This window comes from Colobus angolensis, unplaced genomic scaffold (assembly GCF_000951035.1).
Source record: "Colobus angolensis palliatus isolate OR3802 unplaced genomic scaffold, Cang.pa_1.0 Scaffold201, whole genome shotgun sequence".
Taxonomy (NCBI): domain Eukaryota; kingdom Metazoa; phylum Chordata; class Mammalia; order Primates; family Cercopithecidae; genus Colobus; species Colobus angolensis.
The window spans coordinates 5198227-5222864 of NW_012115167.1; the positions used below are offsets into that span (position 1 = coordinate 5198227).

The 24638-nt window shown below is 37.8% G+C and overlaps 1 protein-coding gene across 1 annotated transcript in view; it reads right to left on the bottom strand.

Moving 5' to 3' along the window:
- USP34 (ubiquitin specific peptidase 34) overlaps positions 1-24638 on the bottom strand; it is a 253164-nt gene that overhangs the window by 148391 nt on the left and 80135 nt on the right. The window contains 8 exon segments of the mRNA XM_011941829.1: positions 5694-5789; positions 8615-8704; positions 14281-14408; positions 14499-14614; positions 18726-18940; positions 22752-23362; positions 23638-23768; positions 24134-24169. Coding sequence (XP_011797219.1) covers positions 5694-5789; positions 8615-8704; positions 14281-14408; positions 14499-14614; positions 18726-18940; positions 22752-23362; positions 23638-23768; positions 24134-24169 — 1423 coding nt within the window.

Sequence of the window (24638 nt, forward strand, 5' to 3'; positions counted from 1 at the left end):
AAATTTAGTGGTCCTATGCATAACTTATACCAAAAATTGTTTTAATAATCTGTAATTAATTATTTTAACTATGTATCTTTGGTTACACAAAAAAGTTCATAAAGACAAAACAAAACACAAATTTAAACTATTTAAATTATACAAATCTTGAAACTATAACAGTTTATTTTCAAATTATGTAAGAAACCACACAAAAATTCAACAGTGAAGCAGAGGAAGTATGTCATTTTAAAAGTATATAACACACATAAATTAGAATAGGCAACAAGTAAAAAACACCATCTCTATCTATAAAGTACATGCTTCATATCGTGGTCCCTATAGTGATAATATATTCTGTACCCAAGAAACACTAATAAAATAATATTTCCATAAATCTAGTTCATGAAAAATAGAGCTGACAAAACTTGGCATTTTTCAATGTTATTTCAAATCTAAATAATTATAATTCACATGAATAAATTTGATGCTTAATAAAAAAGTTGCTTTTGAAACTTTTAAAGAAGCGACTTTTAGTGAGGTAGGGTAGGAGATGAGTCTGACTAGATAAACGAGAGACTGTGGTCAGCCCCAATATCAGAAAGAAGAGATGGAAAAGGAAGTCAGGGAAGAGTGTTGGAGAGTTGAGGGTGAGGGGACCATGTCTGGGGTGGAGGTAATCATCAGGTTTGCTTTTTTAAAAATTTGTGTGTGTGTGTTGGCGTGGTTGGGGGCAGAGTCTCATTCTGTTGTCTAAGCTGGAGTGCGGTGGCAGAATCGCCAATCACTGCAACCTCTGCCTTCCAGGTTCAAGTGATTCTCGTGCCTTAGCCTCCGGAGTAGCTGGGATTACAGGCGTGCGTCACCACACCCAGCTAATTTTTCTTATTTTTATTATAGTAGAGACAGGGTTTCACCATGTTGGCCAGGCTGTCTCAAACTCCTGACCTCAAGTGATCTGCCGATCTGCCTGCCTTGGCCTCCCAAAGTGCTGGGATTACAACAGGTGTCAGCACGCCTGGCCCAGTTTTGCATTTTAAAAGGATTCCTTTCCTTTAGCAACCCCAGTGAACTGCATATTTAACTGTGTCTATAATATTACATTCTAGTTCAAGTACTTGAGCACTCAATGAAACTAAGTCAATAACAAGCTATTATCTCTGTTTTACAGATTAAAAGGCAGATTGTGGATCGACTGCCCAAACTGCTTTGCCAACATGCAACAGTGGCTGGTCTATGCTCTGATCTACAACCTAGTATGCAGAGGGTCAAAGGGCTTTTTTTTTTTTTTTGGAAATGGAGTCTCACACTCGCCCAGGTTGGAGTGCAGTGGTGTGATCTCGGCTCGCCGCAACCTCCGCCTCCTGGGTTCAAGCAATTCTCCTGCCTCAGCCTCCAGAGGAGCTGGGATTACAGGTGCCCGGCTAATTTTTTTGTATTTTTAGTAGAAATATGGTGTCACCATGTTGGCCAGGCTGGTCTCGAACTCCTGACCTGCCCACCTTGGCCTCCCAAAGTGCTGGGATTACAGGCATGAGCCACTGTGCACAGCCTAGGCATCTTAATTCGATGTTCTGTAATCCCCAAGTAAGAACAAAATTTTAACAGCATCCCAAAATTAGCTTCCCAAAATTGCACTAAATTCATTATTGAAGTTTTAAAGCTTAAGTTTTTTGAAGATTGAGTTCACTGGACATGCCTTTGCTGCTCTTTAGGGTCTCTTATTAACGCTAGCAAAGAAAAGATTAACTTCTGCACTGATCTTTGTGAAGGTGAAAATACATATGATGAGATGTAGGGGAGAGGAAATCTGATAAGCAACTCTCAGACTACAAGGCAACCCAGGTAACATTCAAGAACAGCTAGCTCTTAAGGGCTTCAAGGCTTTTTAAGTTAAAGAACAAGAGATTTTGTAGCAGAGGCCTTGAGTACAAATTCAAAAATGAGTTAAATGACCCATCAGTTCTGCAGTTTTACGTTACCGTATACCTCTTGCCTTGTCTAGGGGACATCAATCAAACGTAAAGGGAGAATAAAGCCTCACCCTTTACTAAGTGCCTTTACATGTGAAGTAATTCTCCCCCTATACTTACATCTCAGAATAAGGGACTCATAACCCTGAAGGCATGGGTCCCTTTGTACTCCCATAGTATAGCCCTTGACGCTGCACTTCAAAGACCCTGCTCCATCAGGTTCCTACGGGCTGCTGAAACCACCAGTGAGAAAAATTTCTTGGGATGTCAGACGAAGATGGTACCAATATTGACAAATTCTCACGGGCTTGTCCACGGCTTCTGACATCAGAAGAAATACAGGACAAAAGTAGTCTCCCCAAAGATATGAAACTTCAGTAACAGATTACCACCGCCTTAAAAGAAAATCTCTTTGTAGCCTCCACAGACAAGATTTTCTCTAGAGGCCCCTGGATACAAGAAACACATTAATATGTCCTTTTACGAACATACTACTGGCGCGGTGGCTCATGCCTGTAATCCTAGCACTTTGGGAGGCAGAGGCGGATGGATCGCCTGAGGTCAAGAGTTCGAGACCAGCCTGGCCAACATGGTGAAACTTTGTCTACTAAAAATACAAAAATTAGCCAGGTGCAGTGGCAGGCACCTGTAATCCCAGCTACTCGGGAGGCTGAGGCAGGAGAATCACTTGAAAGGAGGTGGAGGTTGCAGTGAGCTGAGATGGATCACACGATTGCACTCCAGTCTGGACAAAAGAGCAAAAACTCCATCAAAAAATAAAACAAAATAAATAAAATAAAATAAAAATATAAAAGCAAAAAACAAAAATCACAAAATAAAAAAATAAAAATATTATCTTTCATGCTACAAGAATCTTTTTTCCCCCCTTGGTGAAACATTTCAGAACTTTCCTATTTTAATCTGCACTGGAAAAAAAATACTGAAATAAGTATGCTTCAACAAAAAGTAGCAAATGTACAACTGTTTTACACTCCGAAGGAATAGGGAAATTATATCAAAATAGTCCAGACAACATCTCTCTGTTCTAAGAGTTTTAGTCTCCTAGGACGGCAGCCAACAAGGCAGATTGAAAGGTTGGAAAGATTATTCTAGTATACCCTAAAAAAAAAACATAAAACACATATCCAAGAAGCCCTACTCATTTTTCAACGCAGAAGCAATGCTTTTGCTCACCTCTGATTCCACTAACAAAATGAGTAACTCCACTGTTGTCAAAGCAGTGAACTAAGTCTCAGACGTATGTTCCTTTTTGATACTTAATGTTGGCTTTTCTCTTTATGAGGATGATTCATTTTATGACTTCCATTCCCCTTTCACTATGCCTCTCAAGTCCTGCTCTTGGTGGGAGCTCTTTTATAACCTAGTGTTTATTTCTTTGCTGACAAGTAATTAACTCCCCATCTCCTAATAAAAACGTGGGTTACTTGTGGTTTTTATTTCTGCTCTTTGTTGATCCTGTGATTTCTGTTTGTTTTGTTTTTGAGACAGAGTTTCGCTCTTGTTCCCCAGGCTGGAGTGCAGTGGTGCAATCTTGGCTCACTGCAACCTCCACCTCCTGGGTTCAAGTGGTTCTCCTGCCTCAGCCTTCTGAGTAGCTGGGATTACAGGTATGCACCACCACACCTGGCTAATTTTTTTTGTATTTTTAGTAGAGACGAGGTTTCTCCATGTTGGTCAGGCTGGTCCTGAACTCCCAACCTCAGGTGATCCGCCCACCTCGGCCTCCCAAAGTGTTGGGATTACAGCCATGAGCCACCATGCCTGGCGATCCTATGATTTTTATAGAGCATAAACAGAATGTTCGGATTCAAGAGGCCAACATTATCCTCAAACTCTGCTTCAATAGGAATAAAGGATACTGACTTGGAAGAACAGTTAGAACTTTAATATAATTTTAAAAGAACACATTCTGTTTAAAGCTAACTTTGCAAGCAAAGCTATGGGATACAGTAAATAGAAATACTCCAGAAATAATTTGATAAGCTTGTAGAATAAGCTGTCTAAAAAAAAAAAAATTCAACAATAAAACTGGAAAGGTTGAGTTTAGATCATAGGCAGCCTAGAATATTAAGCTGAAGAGACTGGTATTTTATTTTTTATGCCATGAAGAATCTCTGGACGGGGTTAAGAGACAGAATTCTTGTATCTTTCTTATGCTACATTCTTTGTTTTAACCAGGTAACTACAATTTGTAGATAATCTATGTGCCAGGTATAATTCACTATATCATTTCATTAAATTCTTACAAACACTTATAAGGTAAACAATTGGAATTAGAGGGGTAAATAATTGAAATAAGGTTAAAATAATAGATTAATAACCTGGATCTACGTCTGTATGATTCTCAAGCCCATGGGCTTCCCACCAGTACCATACTGCTTTCCTAATTTGACAGAAGGACTGAACCAGCATATGGGAAGACTGAGGCAAGGAGAGTAACCTAGAGGTAGTTATAAGGACAAAAGTAGTGTTTGGGGAAATGTCAATTTGTGAAAAGACATGGGGTATATTTTAACAAAAAGGCAGAGAATAATGGCAGCATAATGTCACATTTACAAATACAAATTCTATAACAGAAACAGACTGTGGCGGTACAAAAGCTCGCTCTATTTTTATGTGTGATGTTGGAGAAGTTGTCATGTCATAGCTTCAGTATACTCATTTGTAAAGTAAGACTGTCTCAAATGGGTCGTTGCATATCTTAAAGTAGTTGGTATCTGACACATTGGTATATATCAATGAGCACTGGCTTGTCATCATCATCATCATCATTACTCATGTTTGGAAATAAGCGTACAAAAATGCCTCAAGTCTCAAGTTTTAGGCAAGTGGGAAGATAGCTGCACCCTAAAGGACACAGTAAAAATAACATCTAGAGAACTGATTTGTGCAGAGAAATCAATTTATTTTTAGAAGTATGCATGCCTTAAAGATCTATGACTTTTCCCAACACTTCCACAGTCTGCTTAGTTTCCACCTTTGTGGAAGTTTTCTATGTGATTTTTTTCAATCACAGCGTGATTCCTCCTCTTCCCCACTAATACGCCAGTAGTGGCACTGAACTGGTTTCCTCAACATGGACATCAGTCCACAACAATCAGTTCACCCGCAGAAATCTTCTGAATCTCCTATGCCATCTCCCTAAAGAAGCTTCAAATACAGCTATACCACCACCAATCCATTTCTACCAATTCTTGTCCCAAATCACTTGAATATATCCAGAGAGTATTTTGATACATAAGAAAAATTAATGATATACCACCAGTTTTAAAACCCTCCACATGTCCTAAACTTTCTACTAGTATACAATTATAATAAAATGTTTTAAATTAACTATATGTTAAATATATTATTTTTTAAGTAAATATTTACAAATTTTAGAATCAATGCCCTAATATGTTAAGACAAGCATATCCATAGTTTCTGAAAAATGTGTTTACTTTTGATTCCTAAAAACAGTATGTTTGAACAAATCTCAATAGTGAAGGTTAACCAACCCCCCCAAAAGTGAGTCAGTTACATTTACCTAAGAATTTAAGAGTAACCTCCTAAGAATCTTTAAGCTTAAAAAGTTCTAGCAGCCTTTTCATGATTTTATACAAATGAAGTTTTCTGTTACAATTATTTACTAAATGGAAAAAAGTTAAAACACTGGGAAATTATCTTTCAAAGGAAAGACAATCCACACAAATGTATTTAACCCAGTTGAGAGGTACTTACAGTGCATGTTTTTGTCTTCCTTCTCTCACAGTTTGAATGTAGTATACCAAATTATCAAAGAAAAGCTTCATCATGTTCAGTTCTTTTTCTGCCCACCTGGCCCAAATAATAGAAAAAATAATTTTAAAGTGGGCAGGGTAAGAGAATAAATCTATGCTATGACAGTAAATATGCAAATCTAAAAAAATCTTCAAATGTAAAATTTTACAGCTACCAAAAATATACACCTTTTATATTTGAATGGTGAAAAGATATAAAGCAATGTTCCTTCATTTTTATGAATTTAAAGTACCTTTATAAGTTTTTAATCTCAAAGTAATGCCTGTGAAAGCGCTATCATCAATGACTAATTTGAGTTAATATTAAAAGTAATATAATACCATTTCATATAAGGATATACTATGTGCTTTGGTCATTGCTTAGCAGAATATCTGGCATACGGAAGGCATACAATAAACTTACTGCATATATCTTTTGTCATTAATTTGCTTATTTTTGAACGAATTAAAAAAAAAAATCAAAGAAATACCCAGCATTGAGTTCCAAAATAATGTAGAAATACTACAATGAAAACACAAATAGTGGCATATACATTCAGAGATCCCAGGGTCCATAACTTCCATAACTAACATAATGTATTTCATATAACACCTATTAGCAATTTATCTGCTAAAATGTACAGATGTAGAAGTATTAAAATTCTGTAAGTTCCAATGTAATTTACATCATGTTTCTGTTATAGCCATATTTTAAACAGAAGTTACTTTCACCTTGCTAATCACTAAAGGACAAGTGGCAGAAAGAAGAAAGACTTTGGGTTTGAAACCAGCTCCAATATACTTGCTATAAAACGGCTTCAGGCAAGTAAGCTGACCTCTGGAAGTCTGTTTGCTTGAAGGTTTACTAAAAGAGTCAAGGATAAGTTTCCAATTTTAAACTATGGGCCATCAGAATGAGTTTAAGAGAGAATATGTACTAAATATTGAGTGCTGCTACACATACTAGATTCACAATAAATGATAGTTTTTGTTGTTACTGATGTCATATAACCACAGGAGCTTAGAGTTCTTTTAAGTGATGTACTTTATGAAATTTAGGATACCAATCTCTTGCGGTAATGGAAACCCTGTGAATTTTCCTTAATTAAGTTTATTTACATTTAATTTAAGGAACAAGCTAAAAGGGTTTCAACTCAGTAATACTTAGGTTCAGGTACTTAATTAAGTAACTGAATATTCAGAGACTGCCCCTTCTATACAAGAAAGTTGCTCCTTAATATGAAGCACCTCCACTGATTAAAATGACACCTGCTCACCTGCGTTAGCACCAAATAAATGCCTTTACTGCATTAGAATTTTGAAATTCAGCCACTTAAAAACTACAGAAAGAGGCAATGAAAAAGGGCTCACACTATTCTTGTTCTTCAGTAATGTTAAAGGCTTTCCCCTACCCTTCCTTTTGGAAACTTAAGGACGTTCCTTGCAAAAATAGAACTTTCACTGGATTCTTACTGTAGTATTAACCAAAGAAAGAGACTAATATACTTCTAAACAATAAAGGTTCAGATTAAACATATTCCCTTTAAAAGAACAATAAGAAACAAGGTCTATGACTCAGAAGAACTAACTTCACCCAATCTGGAATTATACTGCAGACTTCCAAGAACTATAAAAGCGATATACCATTGTGAAAGCAAACAAGTGTTCTTACCACCTAAGCTTAGAATTGAGAACTTGACCTCACAAATGAATCCTTCAACAAGTCGAATATTCCCTAAAATTCAAATGACTCTGCAATCTCTCCAAAAGCTTACTTAGAATAAAGTACACAACACATCTTCCCAGTGTATTGTTTGTGGTAGACAGCTTTCTCTAGACTTATTACCAAAACATGGGGTCAATTTCACATAAAAGTTCTACCTTTGGAAGAATTATTTTAACATTCATTAATCATAAGTTCTCCACAAATGTAAAGCAGTACAAGTTGAATATCCCTTATCCAAAATGCCAGGGACTAGAAGTGTTTCAGATTTTTTCAGATTCTGGAATATTTGCAGAATGCATAGCAGTTGAACATAGCTAATCCAAAAATCCAAACTCCAAAATGCTCCAATGAACATTTTCTTTGAGCGTCATACTGGTGCTCTAAAAATGTTGGATTATGGAACATTTCAGATTTTAGATTTTTCAGATTAGGCATACTCAACCTGTAATAGTGTAGTGTCCAGACTGTCCCAAACATGACTGTAGGTCTACAGCCAACTCCTAGAAATGGGAAAAATTAAAGGCACGCAGGAGTTTACTTTAGTGTGGCTCTTCTTCAAAAGTACTCTGTTGTAGCTGCATACACTAAACATCTCCCTAGAATTAGAGTATTAATTGCTAAAGTACTGTTCTCAAACTACAAAGAAAATAAAACACAGATTTTCCTACTCATCAGGATATAATCTCCACAGGGCTAAGTGGCAGAGAAATCTAAGAAAACAAACCACATGAAACTCAAATTTTCCTGGTAGAGAGTAAAAGCCTGTAGGTTGGCCAGGCGTGGTGGCTCACACCTGTAATCCCAGCACTTTGGGAGGCCAAGGCGGGCGGATCACAAGGTCAGGAGATCAAGACCATCCTGGCTAACACAGTGAAACCCTGTCTCTACTAAAAATATAAAAAATTAGCTGGGCACGGTGGCAGGCGCCTGTAGTCCCAGCTACTCAGGAGGCTGAGGCAGGAGAACGGCGTGAACCCAAGAGGCGGAGCTTGCAGTGAGCCGAGACAGCGCTACCGCAGTCAGGCCTGGGCAAAAGAGTGAGACTTCCGTCTCAAAAAAAGAAAAAAAAAAAAAAGGCTTGTAGGTTAGTCAAAACCTTTAGACAACTATAATTTGAAAAACATCTTTAAAATAAATACTTTATTTTATTTACTTACATTGTTATCCAGTGTGTATCGTAACTGCTACCAAACTGCTGAAAAGTACCAAATAGTTTTGGAAGAAGACGAAGTGAAATTACTACTGATCTGAAACAGAAGAAACATTCACAGAATAAAGTAATTTTAGTAATTCTTTTTATAGAAATTCGGCTATTTAAAATTTTAAATGCCAGAAGTTTTAATGAATTTTATATTGAGATATATTATTTACGCAAACATTAAGTTTTTTTCTTAAAAGTATAAATTCATTTTACACTTCAAATATATTAGGGCAAGAAGTCCAAGTTTAAAAATTCCCATCCAAGACCTTTAAGGTAAAACATACTATAAATATCTGGGTATAAAAGCAAGTGAAGAGCATTTAAAGATCTTTCTTAAATGAAACTAGTTCTTCACAAGTCATCACTACCACTTTCTCCTAAATTCTCAACATGATTTGCATTCAAATTGAGAATCACGGCCTTATGAACCATGTTACTAATGGAAGCATGCCACATACCTCAAAAGTATAAGTAAGGAGCAGAAAGGGGAAAGGAATTACTTTAAAACTTCAAGTAGATTTGAGTCCGCCTGTCCTCTGAAAGGAACAGGTATAGGACAGATACTGACAGAAAAATCCTGGAAGTAGGAAAGGAGGTTGGCTGCATGAGCCTTAAGAGAGGCAAAACAAATTCTAATGAAGAACTAAACTTATTTTAATCTTAGGAGCCAATATTGCTTCATGAAAAAATTTTTCACGAATTTAGGCAGTAAATAAAATTTCTTCAATAAACATGTTTTCATTTATAAAATGCAATGTGGAAGCAAGTACATGATGTCTGACGTTAGAGAAACAGGATGCCAGGCATTAAGTGGTTATTGAGTTCAGTGAATACTGGTGTGGTTCATGTAAGAGAAAAACCAGAAGTAGGAATGTAGAAATAAGACTCATCTTCCTTCTATTCCTACCCTAAAGGAATGCTGTTCTCCAGAATTATCGAGGAATAATTACATTGTACATGACTAAAAGATTTTAAAGAGTTTTTCCTAAGATTATCTAAAAAATTCCAACTTTTCTCCCATTTAAAAGAATTAAATTCCAAAGAACAAAGACACACATTTTAAGTGCTATAATGACCAAGGACAGATTCAAAGTCATCCCAAAGCACTAAATATTATTAAAACTGAGAAATTTGTTTTTAAATGATAGAAAGTATGGCTTTTAGACTAAAAATTAATGAAACACAGAATGGGAAAGATAATTTATTGGCTTGGTGATAATAATTTATGTTTCAATGAAAAAGGAAACTTTACAAAATCAAATATACAACTCATTCCAATGACGATTAAATTGTAGACTTTCTCGTATAATGACCATGAGATGTTATACTACCAACTTCTTTGCTGAAGTAGTTCTGACTACTGATATGCTTACAAAACTAACAAAAGCATAAAAGGGAAGTGTTATAGTCAAACTTACATTTCAAAGATTCTTTCAAGAGTGAAAATTGCAAATACCAAAACACATAATCCTAGGCAACAATGTGGTTAGGATAAAAAGGTTCAATGGCCAACCACAAAGGCTCAATGGCCAATGCATAATGGTTCATGCCTGTAATCCCAACACTTTGGGAAGTCGAGGTGAGCAGATTGAGCCCAGGAGTTTGAGACCAGCCAGGACAAGTCTCTGCAAAAAATACAAGAAATTAGCCGGCCATGATGGCACGTGCCTGTAATCCCACCTCCTCAGGAGGCTGAGGTGGGAGACTTGCCTGAGCCTGGGAGGCGGAGACTGCAGTGAGCTGAGATCACACCACTGCACTTGGGCCTGGGCAACAGAGTGAGACTGTCTCACAGAGAAGAAAAAGGTTCAATGATCCAGAGCAGTAATACACTAATTTTAGACTCAAGAATAATCCTATCATACTGAATTGCACTAGCTGTTGGGTTTATTCCAAGAGTTTGTGTTGTAACCAAAAGCTTATGACTATGCAACAGCGCGGTAGTCCCATAAGAATTACTAACGCAGCTTTTTGTTATCTTAGAACAGAGACATTCACTGTTGGTCTTCACAGCTGAAGTTACATATGGATGATTTTGTCTGATCTAGGATTCCATATTTTAAAGAAGTATATTCTACAAAATAGTCATTTAAAACCACAGTATATATCAAAAGTTGACATGAAATGCCATATATAATATAGTCTCTAGGGAAGGAAAATAGTTTGTGTGTGTGCATGTGTGTCCGCACATTTCTTTTTTTTGTTGAGACAGGGTCTCACTGTGTTGCCCAAGTTGGAGTGCAGTGGTGCAATCTTGGCTCGCTGCAGCCTTGACTTCCCACCTCAGCCTCCCAAGTAGCTGTAACTACAGGTATGTGCCACCATGCCCAGCTAATTTTAAAGTTTTTCTGTAGAGATGGGGTCTTCCTATGTTGCCAAGGCTGGTCTCAAACTACTGGGCTCAATAGATCCCCCATCTCAGCCTCTCAAAGTGTTGGAATTACAGTCATGAGACACTGTACCTGGTCCCTTTTGGATCTTTTAAATTTTCCTACCTATAAAAGAAATATGTACTCATTTTAGGAAAACTGGGTAACAAAAAGGCACAAAGAAAAAAAAAAACTCAAACTGGGTGCAGTGGCTCACGCCTGTAATCCCAACACTTTGACAGGTCAAGGCGAGCAGATCACTTGAGGTCAGGAGTTTGAGACCAGTCTGGCCAACATGGCAAAACTCCATCTCTACTAAAAATACAAAAGTTAGCTGGGCGAGGTGGTGCACACCTATATTCCCAGTTACTTCGGAGGCTGAGTAAGGAGAATCACTTGAACCTGGGAGGCAGAGGTTGCAGTGAGCCAAGATCATGTCACTGGACTCCAGCCTGAGCAACTGAGCGAGATTCCATCTCCAAAAAACAAAACAAAACAGCAAACCTCAATCCTCCCAAAAATAACTGTATTGTAGAGATTACATTCTGACTTATTTCTTACAATCTTTTCTTTTTAACAGTTAGGCCTGTAATTATTTGCCTCAATCATTATATAATCTTTGAAAACAGAACTCTTAATGGCTGCATGATATCTAATCTTTCATACAGCTTTCCATTCTTACTGAAGTATAATAAACATACATACAAAAGAGGGCACAGTTCAAAATTCTGAGGTAAACACATCTATGCAACCAGCAACCAAATCAAGAAACACATCAATATCAGCATTCCAGGAGCCTCTACTGTGTCCCATTCCAACCACTAGTCACCCCTCAGGGTAGCTATTATCCAGTCTACTAAATACAGGAACTCACCTGTTTTTACATGATATAAATAAAATAATAGAGATATATATTGTTTTTGTGTCTGGCTTCTTTCATCCAACTTGTTCCATGTAGTTGTTTTACTGTTCATTCAATGTTATTGCTATATAGTATTTCTATGAGTAGTCCACAATTATCCTTTCTACTTTTTTTTTTTTTTGCATTTGAATAGCTATGCAAAGAATATGTAGTTATGTTATTTATTTTGAGACAGGGTCTCACTCTGTTGCTCAGGGCTGGAGTGCAGTGACGTGATCATGACTCGCTGCAGCCTGAACCTCCCCAGGCACAAGCAATCCTCCTACCTCAGCCTCCCAAGTAGCTGGGACTACAGGCACGCACCACCACACCTGGATACTTTTATTTGTATTTTTTGTAGAGGTGAGGTTTTACCACACTGCCCATGCTGGTCTCAGTCCTGGGCTCATGCAATCCACCTATCTTGGCCTCCCAAAATGCTGGGATTATAGCCATGAGCTACTGCAGCTGGTCCAATTATTTTCAATAGGGCTGCTGTTAGCATTCTTGACTCTGCCTTTGGGTGATCACCAGGGTATATTTTGTGAGGCATATACTTAGAAGAGGAATTACTGGGTCACAGGGTAGGCAGATGTACATATGGGGAGTACAAATTATTGAACCACTTATTAAAATTTGTGTTTTCACAAAGACTTTTAAAAGAAAATTAACATTTTACAATTAACTGTTATAAAACCCATGTAAATGATGACATATCACCCAGCCATTAAAGGAATTCTTTTTTTTTTTTTTGAGACGGAGTCTCGCTCCGTCGTCCGGGCTGGAGTGCAGTGGCCGGATCTCAGCTCACTGCAAAAGCTCCGCCTCCCGGGTTCACGCCATTCTCCTGCCTCAGCCTCCCGAGTAGCTGGGACTACAGGCGCCCGCCACCTCGCCCGGCTAGTTTTTTTTTGTATTTTTTAGTAGAGACGGGGTTTCACAGTGTTAGCCAGGATGGTCTCGATCTCCTGACCTCGTGATCCGCCCGTCTCGGCCTCCCAAAGTGCTGGGATTACAGGGGTGAGCCACCGCGCCCGGCCAGGAATTCTTTTCAAACAATATATACCAGCCAGGTGCGGTGTGTAATCCCAGCACTTTGGGAAGCCAAGGCAGGAGGATCACCTGAGGTGAGGAGTTGAAGACCAGCCTGGACAACATGGTGAAACTCCCTCTCTACAAAAATTAGCCAGCCATGATAGCAGAAGTCTGTAATCACAGCTACTCAGGAGGCTGAGGTGGGAGAACTGCTTGAATGCGGGAGGCAGAGGTTGCAGTGAGCCAAGATCACACCATTGCATTCCAGCCTGGACAATGGAGCAAGACTCCACGAAAAAAAAAAAAACAAAGAATGTACAGCAAAGGCGGCAACTGATCCATTTACAGAGTTCTATTAGTGGTTTCTTATATGTGCATGAACAAGGAATTTGTGTACTGTAACTGTTCAACGTATTGCCCTTTAAAGAACCAAAAAAAAAGAAAAGAAAATACAGCATGTACTTTTAAAATTCAATTGGGGAAAAAATATTTTCAAGCACTTAGATATTCGATAAAATTAAACAATCACAGCAGACCTACACAGATGTGAGCGGAAAACAATGTATTAATAACTGAACTGACAACATCACATCAGAATCATATTTTCACTATATTAGAGAACAGAACACTATCAGAGCAGTATAGGTCAAGGAAACATGAAACTATATCCACAGAAGAATACTGAAAATTAAGAAATGTGTAATCAACTGATTCTCAATGAGAAGTACATAACTATGAAGCAGAATTCAAACGACAGAAAAAACATTAACCTGTTTTAAAAAAAAAAAACAAAAACACACTTTGAGGTATGACAAAGAACTGTACATATCTAATATATACAACTTGTAAGTTACCAACCTAGTCTTTTATGTACTACAAATGCTGAGACATTAAAAGACACACCTAAATGGAAGAATAATGCTGTTATTAAAGTGTTTATATTGTAGCTTAAGTAAAATTTCACGTATTTAGCATTCTTTATGAGACAGTTCAAGTACATTTAACTGCAATTTGAAAACACAGTAATCACCAAGGTGTTTCCGGAATCAAAAAGGCAGTATCTTTTTTTTTTTGTTTCTGTTGGGTGATCTAACAAAGAATGGTGAAAGGTGCTGAAAAGAGCAACACTGAGTGCTTAAAATATGAACCATGTGAGGAACAAGCCTCTAAATTTAATATGAAAACTACAATTACTAAGAAACAGATTAATACAGGTATATGAAACAGTATAAAAACATCACACCTAGTCAACAAGAATGTCCCCCCACACCCAAATACTTTGACTACTGTGTTAAAAATTTTAAAATTCCTCTTTACCTGTTGTTTCCCAAGTTTTCAAGGCAACCTTCAATGAATCTCATTCGAATCTGTCTATCTGTAAACCAACATACTAACGAACAAAGAAGTTTCTCTGCTTCATTTATTAATCCTTCAGAAAGATTAACCTATAAAAAACGTACATAAAATTATTATTTATCCTAATTACATCTTGCTGAAATTTCTTAGTCTTCTGGCTCTTAATTTAAATAACTTACTGCATCTTCATCTTGGACTATATCCCACAACAAAGTGTTTCCTTTCTTGCAAACATTATCCAAATTAATGTCTGTAACAGCATTACTGTTGAATTGATGTTTATGAACTACAGGTCCTGAAAGGGGGGGGGGGGACAAAACAGCATACTATAGAGAAATGCAGTTGACCGATTATAGCATTTGTATGGTTAGTAAATCCAAACAAAAGTATAGGATATTTTTCTTAGATCATAAAATAAAAACACATTAGCACAATTTTTTTTTGTTGTTTTGTTTTTGTTTCTTTTTAAAGAGACTGAGTCTCGCTTTGTTGGCCAGGCTGGTCTCAAACTTGTGGCCTCCAATAATCTCCTTCCTCAGCCTTCCAAAGTGTTGGGATTACAGGTGTAAGTCACTGCACCCAGCATGGTACAATACTTATGAAAAGAATAGTGCCATTTAGATTTGACAAGGTTAAAGTGAAATCGTTTCCTTTCTATAGTCTGTTTGCTATTTATAATTAATATTTTCACATCAAGAGAACTGTGCATAAATACTTGAAACTAAGTGTGAATAAAACACATTTGAAATAATTATTTAACAAACAGACATTCCTCTAAATGACCTATATAATCTTTTATAATCCCTATATTTTTAAAAAAACACTATTTTTATTGGAGATAATTTACCCAAAACATTCAAATTAAAAGACTATTACAGAAATATTACATTTTGTTTAGACATTCACTAGTTACAGTCCTGTAACTACCCAAACTAGAAACATTTGGATAGTTTCTGGTTTTATACTATTATTAAGAAACTACCATAAACATCTGTGTTAACAAATTTTGTGTAATTTCCTTTCCTTTCTCTTGGGTAAATACCGAGGACTGACATCGCTGAGTCATAAAGTATTATGTATGTTTAACAGAAAACTGCTGAAAAGATTTCCAAAGTGGTTGTGCCATTTTACACTCCCATCAGCAGTGTATGAGAGCAACAGTTAGTCCCTTCCTTCCATATCCTAATACCGTAGTACTGTCACTCTTTTTAATTTCAGCCATTCTAACAGGTATGTGGTGTAATCTCATTAAGGTTTTTAATTTCCATTTCCCTAATGACTAATGATGTTGTGAATCTTTTCGTGTGCTTAGTAGCTATGTGTATACCTCTTTGGTGAAATAAATACTTTGCCACTCTTTAACTGGGCTGTCTTACTATTGAGTTATAAAATTATTTTATATTCCAAATACAATCAATTTCATATATATGTAATTTTCAAGTATTTCTTCTAGTCTGTGGCTTTTTTTTTTTTGTGGATGGGTGGGGGGATTGTTTTGGTATTTACACCTTTTAAAATTTTATTAAAATACATATATAATCAAGATGGAGAACATTTCTATCACCCCAGAAAGTTCCTTTGTGATCCTTTACAATCAATCCCCACCCTCAAGCCCTAGGCAATGATTGAGGAGCTTTCTATCCTTACAAATTACTTTTGACCGTTCTAGAACTGCACATAAGTAATACATAGTATGTACTTTCTTCTATTTCTAGCTTCTTTGGCTCAGAATGATGTTTCTCAATATTCATCCATGATTCTGGACGTGTCTATGTAGTTCCTTCCTTTCTACTGATCAGCAAAATTCCACTATGTGAATATACCAGTTAATTCCAGTTGGAAGGCTTTCTGAATAAAGGCACACACATGAATAAATCTTCTGGCAGACATGTTTCCATTTCTCTTGGGTAAAAACTGAGGGCAAAAGAACTTCTGGGTCATATGGTAGGTAAATATTTAACTTTGTGATAAAGCAATCTGATACAGTTTGAATGTTTTGTTCCCCGCAAATCTCATGTTGAAACGTGACTGCCAATGTTGGAGGTGAGCCTAGTAGGAGGCGTTTGGGTCATGGCAGCAGATCCCTCATGAATGTTTTCATGCTGTCCTCATCATAGTGTGTGAGTTCTCACATTGACTTCAGATGAGACCTGGTTGTTTAGAAGGGAGTGGCACCCCTCAAATCCCCCGTTTCCACTTTCACCATGAGACCTCTGCTCCCCTTTCACATTCTGCAATGATTGTAAGCTCCCTGTGGCCCTCATCAGAAGCAGATGCTGGCACTATGCTTCTTGCACAACCTGCAGAACTGTGAGCCAAAATAAACCACTTTTGTTTATAAACTACCCAGCCTTAGGTATTTCTTTCTTTCTTTTTTTTTTTTTTTTGAGATGCAGTCTCACTCTGTTGCCCAGGATGGAGTGGAGTGGTGTGATCTTGGCTCACTGCAACCCCCACCTCTCCAGTTCAAGTGATTCTTCTCGTGCCTCAGCCTCCCAAGTAGCTGGGACGACAGGTACCCGTCACCGCACCCAGCTAATTTTTGTATTTTTAGTACCAACAGGGTTTCACCATGTTGGCCAGGCTGGCCTCGAGCTGCTGACCTCAAGTGATCCACCTGTCTCGGCCTTCCAAAGTGCTGGGATTACAAGCGTGAGCCACTGCACCAGGCCATTCCTTTACAGCAACACAATAATGGACTAACACACAGTTCTCCCAAGTGATAATATTTTATGTTCCACAGCAAGATATGACAGTTCCAGCTCCACATTCTAATGTTAATCCTTGATAGTATCAGTCCTTAATTTTACTCATTTCAATAGGTATGTAGTAGTACCTCACTGTGGTTTTAACTTACATTTACCAGATGACAAGAGATACTGTGAATGTACTTATTGGCCATATCTTTTTTTTTTTTAAATGGAGTATCACACTGTCATCCAGGCTGGAGTGCAGTGGCGTGATCTCGGCTCACTGCAACCTCCACTGCCCAGGTTCAAGCAATTTTCCTCCCTCAGCCACCCAAGTAGCTGGGACTACAGGCGACCACCACCATGCCCAGCTAATTTTTTTTTTTTTTTTTTTTGCATTTTTAGTAGGGATGGGGTTTCATCATGTTGGCTAGGCTAATCTTGAACTCCTGACCTCAAGGGATCTGCCCACCTCAGCCTTCCAAAGTGCTAGGATTATAGGTGTGAGCCACCATGCCCAGCCCTTATTTACCATTTCTATATATCATCTTTTATGCAGTATCTGTTTGACACTTTTGCCCATTTTTAAAGTGACTATCTTACTGTGTTGGAGGAGGTCTTCTAGTACTAAAAACATTGTAATACAAGGTAGATTTGGAAAGCATTAACATATACTATCATTTTATTCTGTCTACAAAGGGTTGTGAAAAGAAAATAACCATTTTGTTCAATTTCTAACTCCATGCAGTAAAAAATAGGTAAAACACTAATTAAAGGAAAATTTGAGTTAAGAATGGTAACAATTTACAAATATGGCATCACATTCAGTCAGATGACTTCAATCTAACCTATTCCTTTCTCAACAACCACAACAGCACAGCAATAAGTCAAAGTAACTTAACCTAGACAATCATGTACAAAAAGTATGTACAAATCAGTAAATTGATCCAAGATCCACAAGTTGTGTTTCCAAGTGCGTTCATGGCCTCAGCCTAAACCTAATCCATCAGGTTTACTTAAAATGTACTGGCATCCCAAAACCCATTTACTAGGCCAGTATACGTTGATGATACCAACCAAACAAGAGGTTAAAGGCCTTTAAACTGCCAATTCTAAAACTGTTTTTACTTTCTTATTTTTTTCTTGCTTTACTCATTAATTCCCTACTACTCTTTACCTTCCTTCATCTTCCATTCTTTCAAGTCTGGTCAAGTCCTATTGCTTTAAGATTGATTTAGACTTGAACAATGATTTCTCAAACTCACTCCTCTTTATTCCCTCCTACCCTTCCCTAACCCCAAGCAACCACTAACCTTCCTTCTGCCTGCAGATTTGCCTATTCTAGACATATTATATAAATGGAATCATATAATTTTATCTTTTGTGATTTCCTATTACTTTTAGGTCCTATGATTTCTGAATATAAATTCTAATACAACCATATATTTTCTAAAATACAGAGCTTTAATTATTACATATTATTGTTATATTTTTTTTTCCCCACTGAGTATCTCGATAGAACTGCAGGCTTTATTTATATTCATGATGCAGTATTTATAATAATTCCCTTGGGGGAAAAAAAAACTACCATATGGAAACTATTGTGACAAAAACATTTAAGTACCAAATCTTAACTATTGATTCCTTTCAACAATGTAAGATAAATCATTCCGGTTGTGAAGAAGGTAATATATTTCACTTACTGTAGAGTCTTACCTTGACTAAGATGTTCATGGTAAATGGAAGCTAAATTGGGAAGATGTTGTTGGAGGTGAGACGTCAGTTCTGCATGTGAATTAATCTGAACTAGCTCCTCTTCACATCCAGATTCTTCACCATCAAAATCAGCCATATTTTTTTCTGATTTTGCACTGACCTGGGAGCTACTACAACTGACATCATCTGCACTTAGCATATCATCAACCATATGCCTACAAAACAGAGAAAAGCACAAAGTTAGTAATTACAAATGTAAATCTAATTTGTGAACCACAAAAAATACCTCTCTTAGACTTACAAATACACTCGGAAACAAAGCTACATCTGCTTATTAACAATATGGAATGTTGAGAGCTTTACGAAACTGAAAACTTCACACCGTCAGTATTATTTAATAATTTTACAATACACACTCGTATTACCAGGCCTATTAACACACCTCATCAGAACAAATTCAAAGAACAATTTTAACAAGATCACTAATGCTCACTATTTACATATTATTTTATACAAAGTCTATAAAATGTGAACTCATAAAACGTGGTTTTATACAACTGTAGAATCAAACCAAAAAAAATTTCAATTTAAAGCTGCAGTCTTGATGGACTTAATATTAATTAGGGAACTTCTAACTCAACAAACCCAAAGTAAGTATTCATTTCTAAAACACACTGTTATTGGACATAAAGACAAAATGATTTTAAAAAATCGAAAAATAACATGAAGTTCAAGGTTGATTTAGAGACTCAAAAGTAGTACCATTAATACACAGAATATGAGAAGAGCTAAAATGAAAAATTAAATCATTACATCTTGTGAGGTACGGAATGGGTACAGGTGTCAAAATTAAGATTTGCAGTGTACCAAACTGAATATACTGCACCTCAGTTTTGTAACAAAGTAATTCTTTGTCTTCATAAGCTGTGCTGGGGACAACTGTGAATGTTTCTATCTATAATGCCAGATAGTGAGCCAGTGGTTCTCAATTAGGGGTGAATTTAGGCCCTTGGGGGAAATCTAGAAATATCCAGAGATATTTTTGGATGTCAAAACTCAGGAGATGGCTAGTGGAATCTAGAGATAAGGCTCAGGATACTGGCAAACATTCTGCAATGCACAGGACAATATTAACATTGCTATAAATTCAAACCAAAAAAATGTTCTGGCCCAAGGCTGGGCATGGTGGCTCACACCTGTAATCCTAGCACTTTGGGAGGCCGAGGCAGGCAGATCATTTGAGGTGAGCAGTTCAAGACCAGCCTGGTCAACATGGTGAAACCCTGTCTCTACTAAAAATACAAAAATTAGCTGGGGCATGGTGGCAGATGCCTATAATCCCAGCTACTCAGGAGGCTGAGGCAGGACAATCACTTGAACCCAAGAGGTGGAGGTTGCAGTGAGCCAAGATCATGCTACTGCACTCCAGCCTCAACAAAAGAGTGTGACACTGTTTCCAAAAAAAAAAATTTTTTTTAATTATCTGGCCCAAAATGCCAATGATGCCAATCTTTAAAAAATAATTCCTTAAACTCAGATGCATCAGTGGTAAGAATTAAAAAGCAAAGGAAATAAAGAAGTAATACGTATAGATATGTAGTTCACCTTAACTTAACTGAATTCTGGAAGATCTGACAAATTGTTGAGTATAGCAAAACTCAATCTGATAAAGGGCATATCCATGATTCACCATAAACTCACATACTATCACTTGTAACAACAATAATAAATATGCAGCTAACACTTAATGAGCACTTACTGTGTACCAACACATTAGTTAGCCCAGGAAATCCTCACAATAAAACCATGAGATAGATACTATTGTTTCCATTTTATTTTTAGAGACAGAGTCTCATTCTATTGCCCAGGCTGGAGTGTAGTGGTGCAATCATAGCTCACTGCAGTCTTCATCTCCTGGACTCAAGCGATCCTTCCACCTCAGTCTCCCAATTATCTAGAACTACAGGTGTGCGCTACCATGCCTGGCGGGTTTTTTAAAAAATATTTTTGTAGAGACGGGCCCCCACTACATTGCCCAGGCTGATCTCAAACTCCTGGCCTCAAACAATCCTCCTGCCTTAGTCTCCAAAGCACTGGGATTATTGTTCTCATTTTATAGAAGAAAAAAACGAAAAATTAATTACTTTGCCCATCATAATACCACCAGTAAGTGACAGAATCACATATTTGGCGTATTTCACAGATAACCAAAAAGTTTTATGCTAGAGCTTATCCTTTTAAATACCCTAAAATTAGGAGATGTGTAAAATTTCCCTTTCTTCATCACAATTTAGGCATGTTTCCATAAGTACTCATATCTTTTTTAGGCATTTACTACAAGAAGTTCAATATCTAATCCTGTGCTATTCAATATAACACTGACTAGCCATATGTGACCATTACACACATAAAACATGCCAGGTCTAGGCTGGGTATAAGTGGCTCACGCCTGTAATCCTAGAGCTTTGGGCTGAGGTGAAAGGACCATCTGAGGTCTTGGGTTCAAGACCAGCCTGGGCAACATAGCAATACCCTGTCTGTATAAAAAAAAAATTAAGAATTAGCTAGGAGTGGCAACGCACACCTTAAGTCTCAAGTACTCAGAAAGCTGAGACAGGAAGATTGCTTGAGCCCATGAGTTTGAGACTATGGTGAGCTATAATCACATCACTGCACCACAGCCTAGGTGACAAGAGTGAGACCCTCTCTCTCAATTAAAAAAAAAAAAAAAGGCCAGGTGCAGTGGCTCACGCCTGTAATCCCAGCACTCTGGTAAGCTGAATCACAAGGTCAGGAGTTCGAGACCAGCCTGGCCAATATGGTGAAACCCCATCTCCACTAAAAATACAAAAATTAGCCAGGCATGGTACGGGGGGTACCTGTAGTCCCAGCTACTCGGGAGGCTGAGGCAGAAGAATTGTTTGAACCTGGGAAACGGAGGTTGCAGTGAGCTGAGATAGTGCCACTGCACTCCAGCCTGGACGACAGAGCAAGACTCCATCTCAAAACAAAAAACAAAAAAAAACACAAAAAAAGGCCGGCGTGGTGTATACCTGTGATCTCAGCACTTTGGGAGGCCAAGGCAGGTGGATCACCTGAGGTCAGGAGTTCAAGATCAGCTTGGTCAACATGGTTAAACCCCATCCCTATTAAAAATACAAAAAAATTAGCCAGGCACGGTGATGGGTGCCTGTAATTCCAGTTCTCAGGAGGCTGAGGCACAAGAATTGCTTGAACCTGGGAAGTGGAGGTTGCAGTGAGCCTAGATCGTGCCACTGCACTCCAGCCTGGGTAAAAGAGCGAGACTCTGTCTCAAAGAAAAGAAGAAGAAGAAACTAAATAAATAAACATTTTAAAGAATTAAAAGGTGGCCGGTCTAAACTGAGAAGTGCTGTAAGTAAAAAACACGCACTAAATATTGAAGACTTGGTAAGAAAAAAAGGAAGGATATACGTTACTAATTTCTATACTTATTACACGTGGAAATGGCATTGCAGATATTATTGGTTTAACATGATTAAAATTAGCAACCTAGTTTGTTGTTGTTGTTGTTTTTTTGAGTCTCACTCTTGCCCAGGCTGGAGTGCAGTTGCATGATCTCAGCTCACTGTAACCTCCACCTCCCAGGTTCAAGCGATTCTCCTGCCTCAGCCTCCCAAGTACCTGGGATTACAGGCGTGCACCACCATGCCTGGTGAATTTGTCTATTTTTAGTAGAGATGGGGTTTCGCCATGTTGTTCAGGCTGGTCTCAAACTCCTGACCTCAAGTGATCCACCTGCCTGGCCTCCTAAAGTGCTGGGAATGCAGGTGTGAGCCACCGTGCCTGGCCAACAACCTGCTTCATTTTGTGTTTTTAAATGTGCCCAATGTAAAACTTGAAATTATCTATTTGTAGCTTATGTTTATACTTTGCACTATACTACTAATGAATAGCACTAATACAGAATAAATTGCAATTGAATAAACATAGGATATAATACTTCCCTAAAGGAAATATGAACTGAATATTTTGAAGTAGGCTTACCCATCGTGGTGGTGGTGATGGTGGTGGTGGTGATGGTGATGCTGCGGACCAATAAATTGTCGACAATTAAATAATTCATTCCCAATAGTCTCCCCAAGGAAGTCCCCAGTTCGTGTGATACAAGACTCCTGAGACCCTTGTGCTATATGAGTAGCATTCATTTCCCCTGAAATATCGTGTTCTGGGTCTTCAGAGTGTGAACAAGCATCCAGCATTCGCATTCGATTATCTACTGATGGCAATGATTCAGTGTTAAAAACCAGGTCCTTTCCTGTTCCGCTGCTTGTCCCATTTCTTTCTGACGTGCCTTGGGAGTCCCCCAGGCAAATGCCTGCTTGACTCTCTAACTTTCTATTCCGAAGATCTGCACCACAACTGCTTTTGGGAGGATTATGACCATGATCGTCATCTTCATCTTCTTCTTTGAGGGCTTCAATATCTGCAATGTCTTCTGACTGTACCTCACTGCCAGGGCTCCCAGCTGAATGGCTTGCATGGCTAGAATTGACCTCATTGCTAGATCCATCACTATGCCCACTGCTGCTACCAGGACCACTGCTTCCATCTTCACCACTGTTGGCAGTTTCGTCAGAACTTCCCTGCATGGATTCCTATATTTTGAAACAAACAGACTTAAATAAATATGTAAACCAGTAAGAAAAAAGGTAACCAACATTAATAAACTATACTTTTTAAAAACGCTGTCAGTCTTGTTAGACTCCTTTGAACAATACAAAATGGAATTAAAAACTCAAAGGACGTCAAAAATATTATGTAAAGGAGAGGACAAGCCCGAACATGAATTATGTATATATACCCAATTCAAATGATAAACATGCCAGAAAGCCAAAAACGCCTTTAAAAGAAGAAAAACCTATTTTCATACCTCTGTGTCTGAAAGTCGTTGTTGTACATGTTTGGTTCTATTAATAAGCTGCTCATCCATTTCAATGTCACTACCTCCACTTTGATGTGTATCGCTATTATCACTGCTTTGAGGACTAGCTGCAGGTGACCCTATATAAAATATATTTTTTATTTTTACTTTTAATTTACATTAACATGGACTTAACAAAATGACATTATCATCTGACTCCTTGACCTAGTTACCAAAGCTTTACGCTAAGTAGCCAAAAATAAAATCTCTAAATATGTTAACATTTGCTCATGATTTCTAAAAATGTAATAGATTTCAATTAAAAGTCAAGATGTTTATAGTTTTAAGAAAAATGGGTAACACGAATATGTTAAAGGTTTACATCTCTTCAAAATGAACTTTATGACTGATACAAATATATCATTATATAAAATCAATGAACTCTAGAAAAATCACTAAAACAAAACTAAGTCATGTTGCCATAAATTTCTAACGCTCAACTTACAAGGTGATGGAGCTGTTCTTCTGAGCTCTTCTTCCTCTGAAGAAAAAGGAAAAAACGAGAAAAACATTCTAAGTGACTGAGCTTCTTTGGGACAGTGTGTCAGTTGTTTATATTATATAATCAACAAGATACAGGCAGAGAAACCTGCAATAAAGTCAAGTCTCCACCACCTGCAGTAGTTGTTGGGGGTGCCTGCACAGAAAAGCCTAAGAGAGGGGTAGTATACGTTGCCAGGAGACAAAAACTGAGTTCAAGTAACGTTTCAGAAAGCCCTTGAAAGCTATATACGTAAAAAAAAAAATACCCACTGGCCGGGCGCAGCGGCTCACGCCTGTAACCCCAGCACTTTGGGAGGCCAAGGCAGGCGAATCACAAGGTCAGGAGATCAAGACCATCCTGGCTAATATGGTGAAACCTTGTCTCTACTAAAAATACAAAAAAATTAGCCAGGCGTGGTGGCAGGCGCCTCTAGTCCCAGCTACTCGGGAGGCTGAGGCAGGAGAAT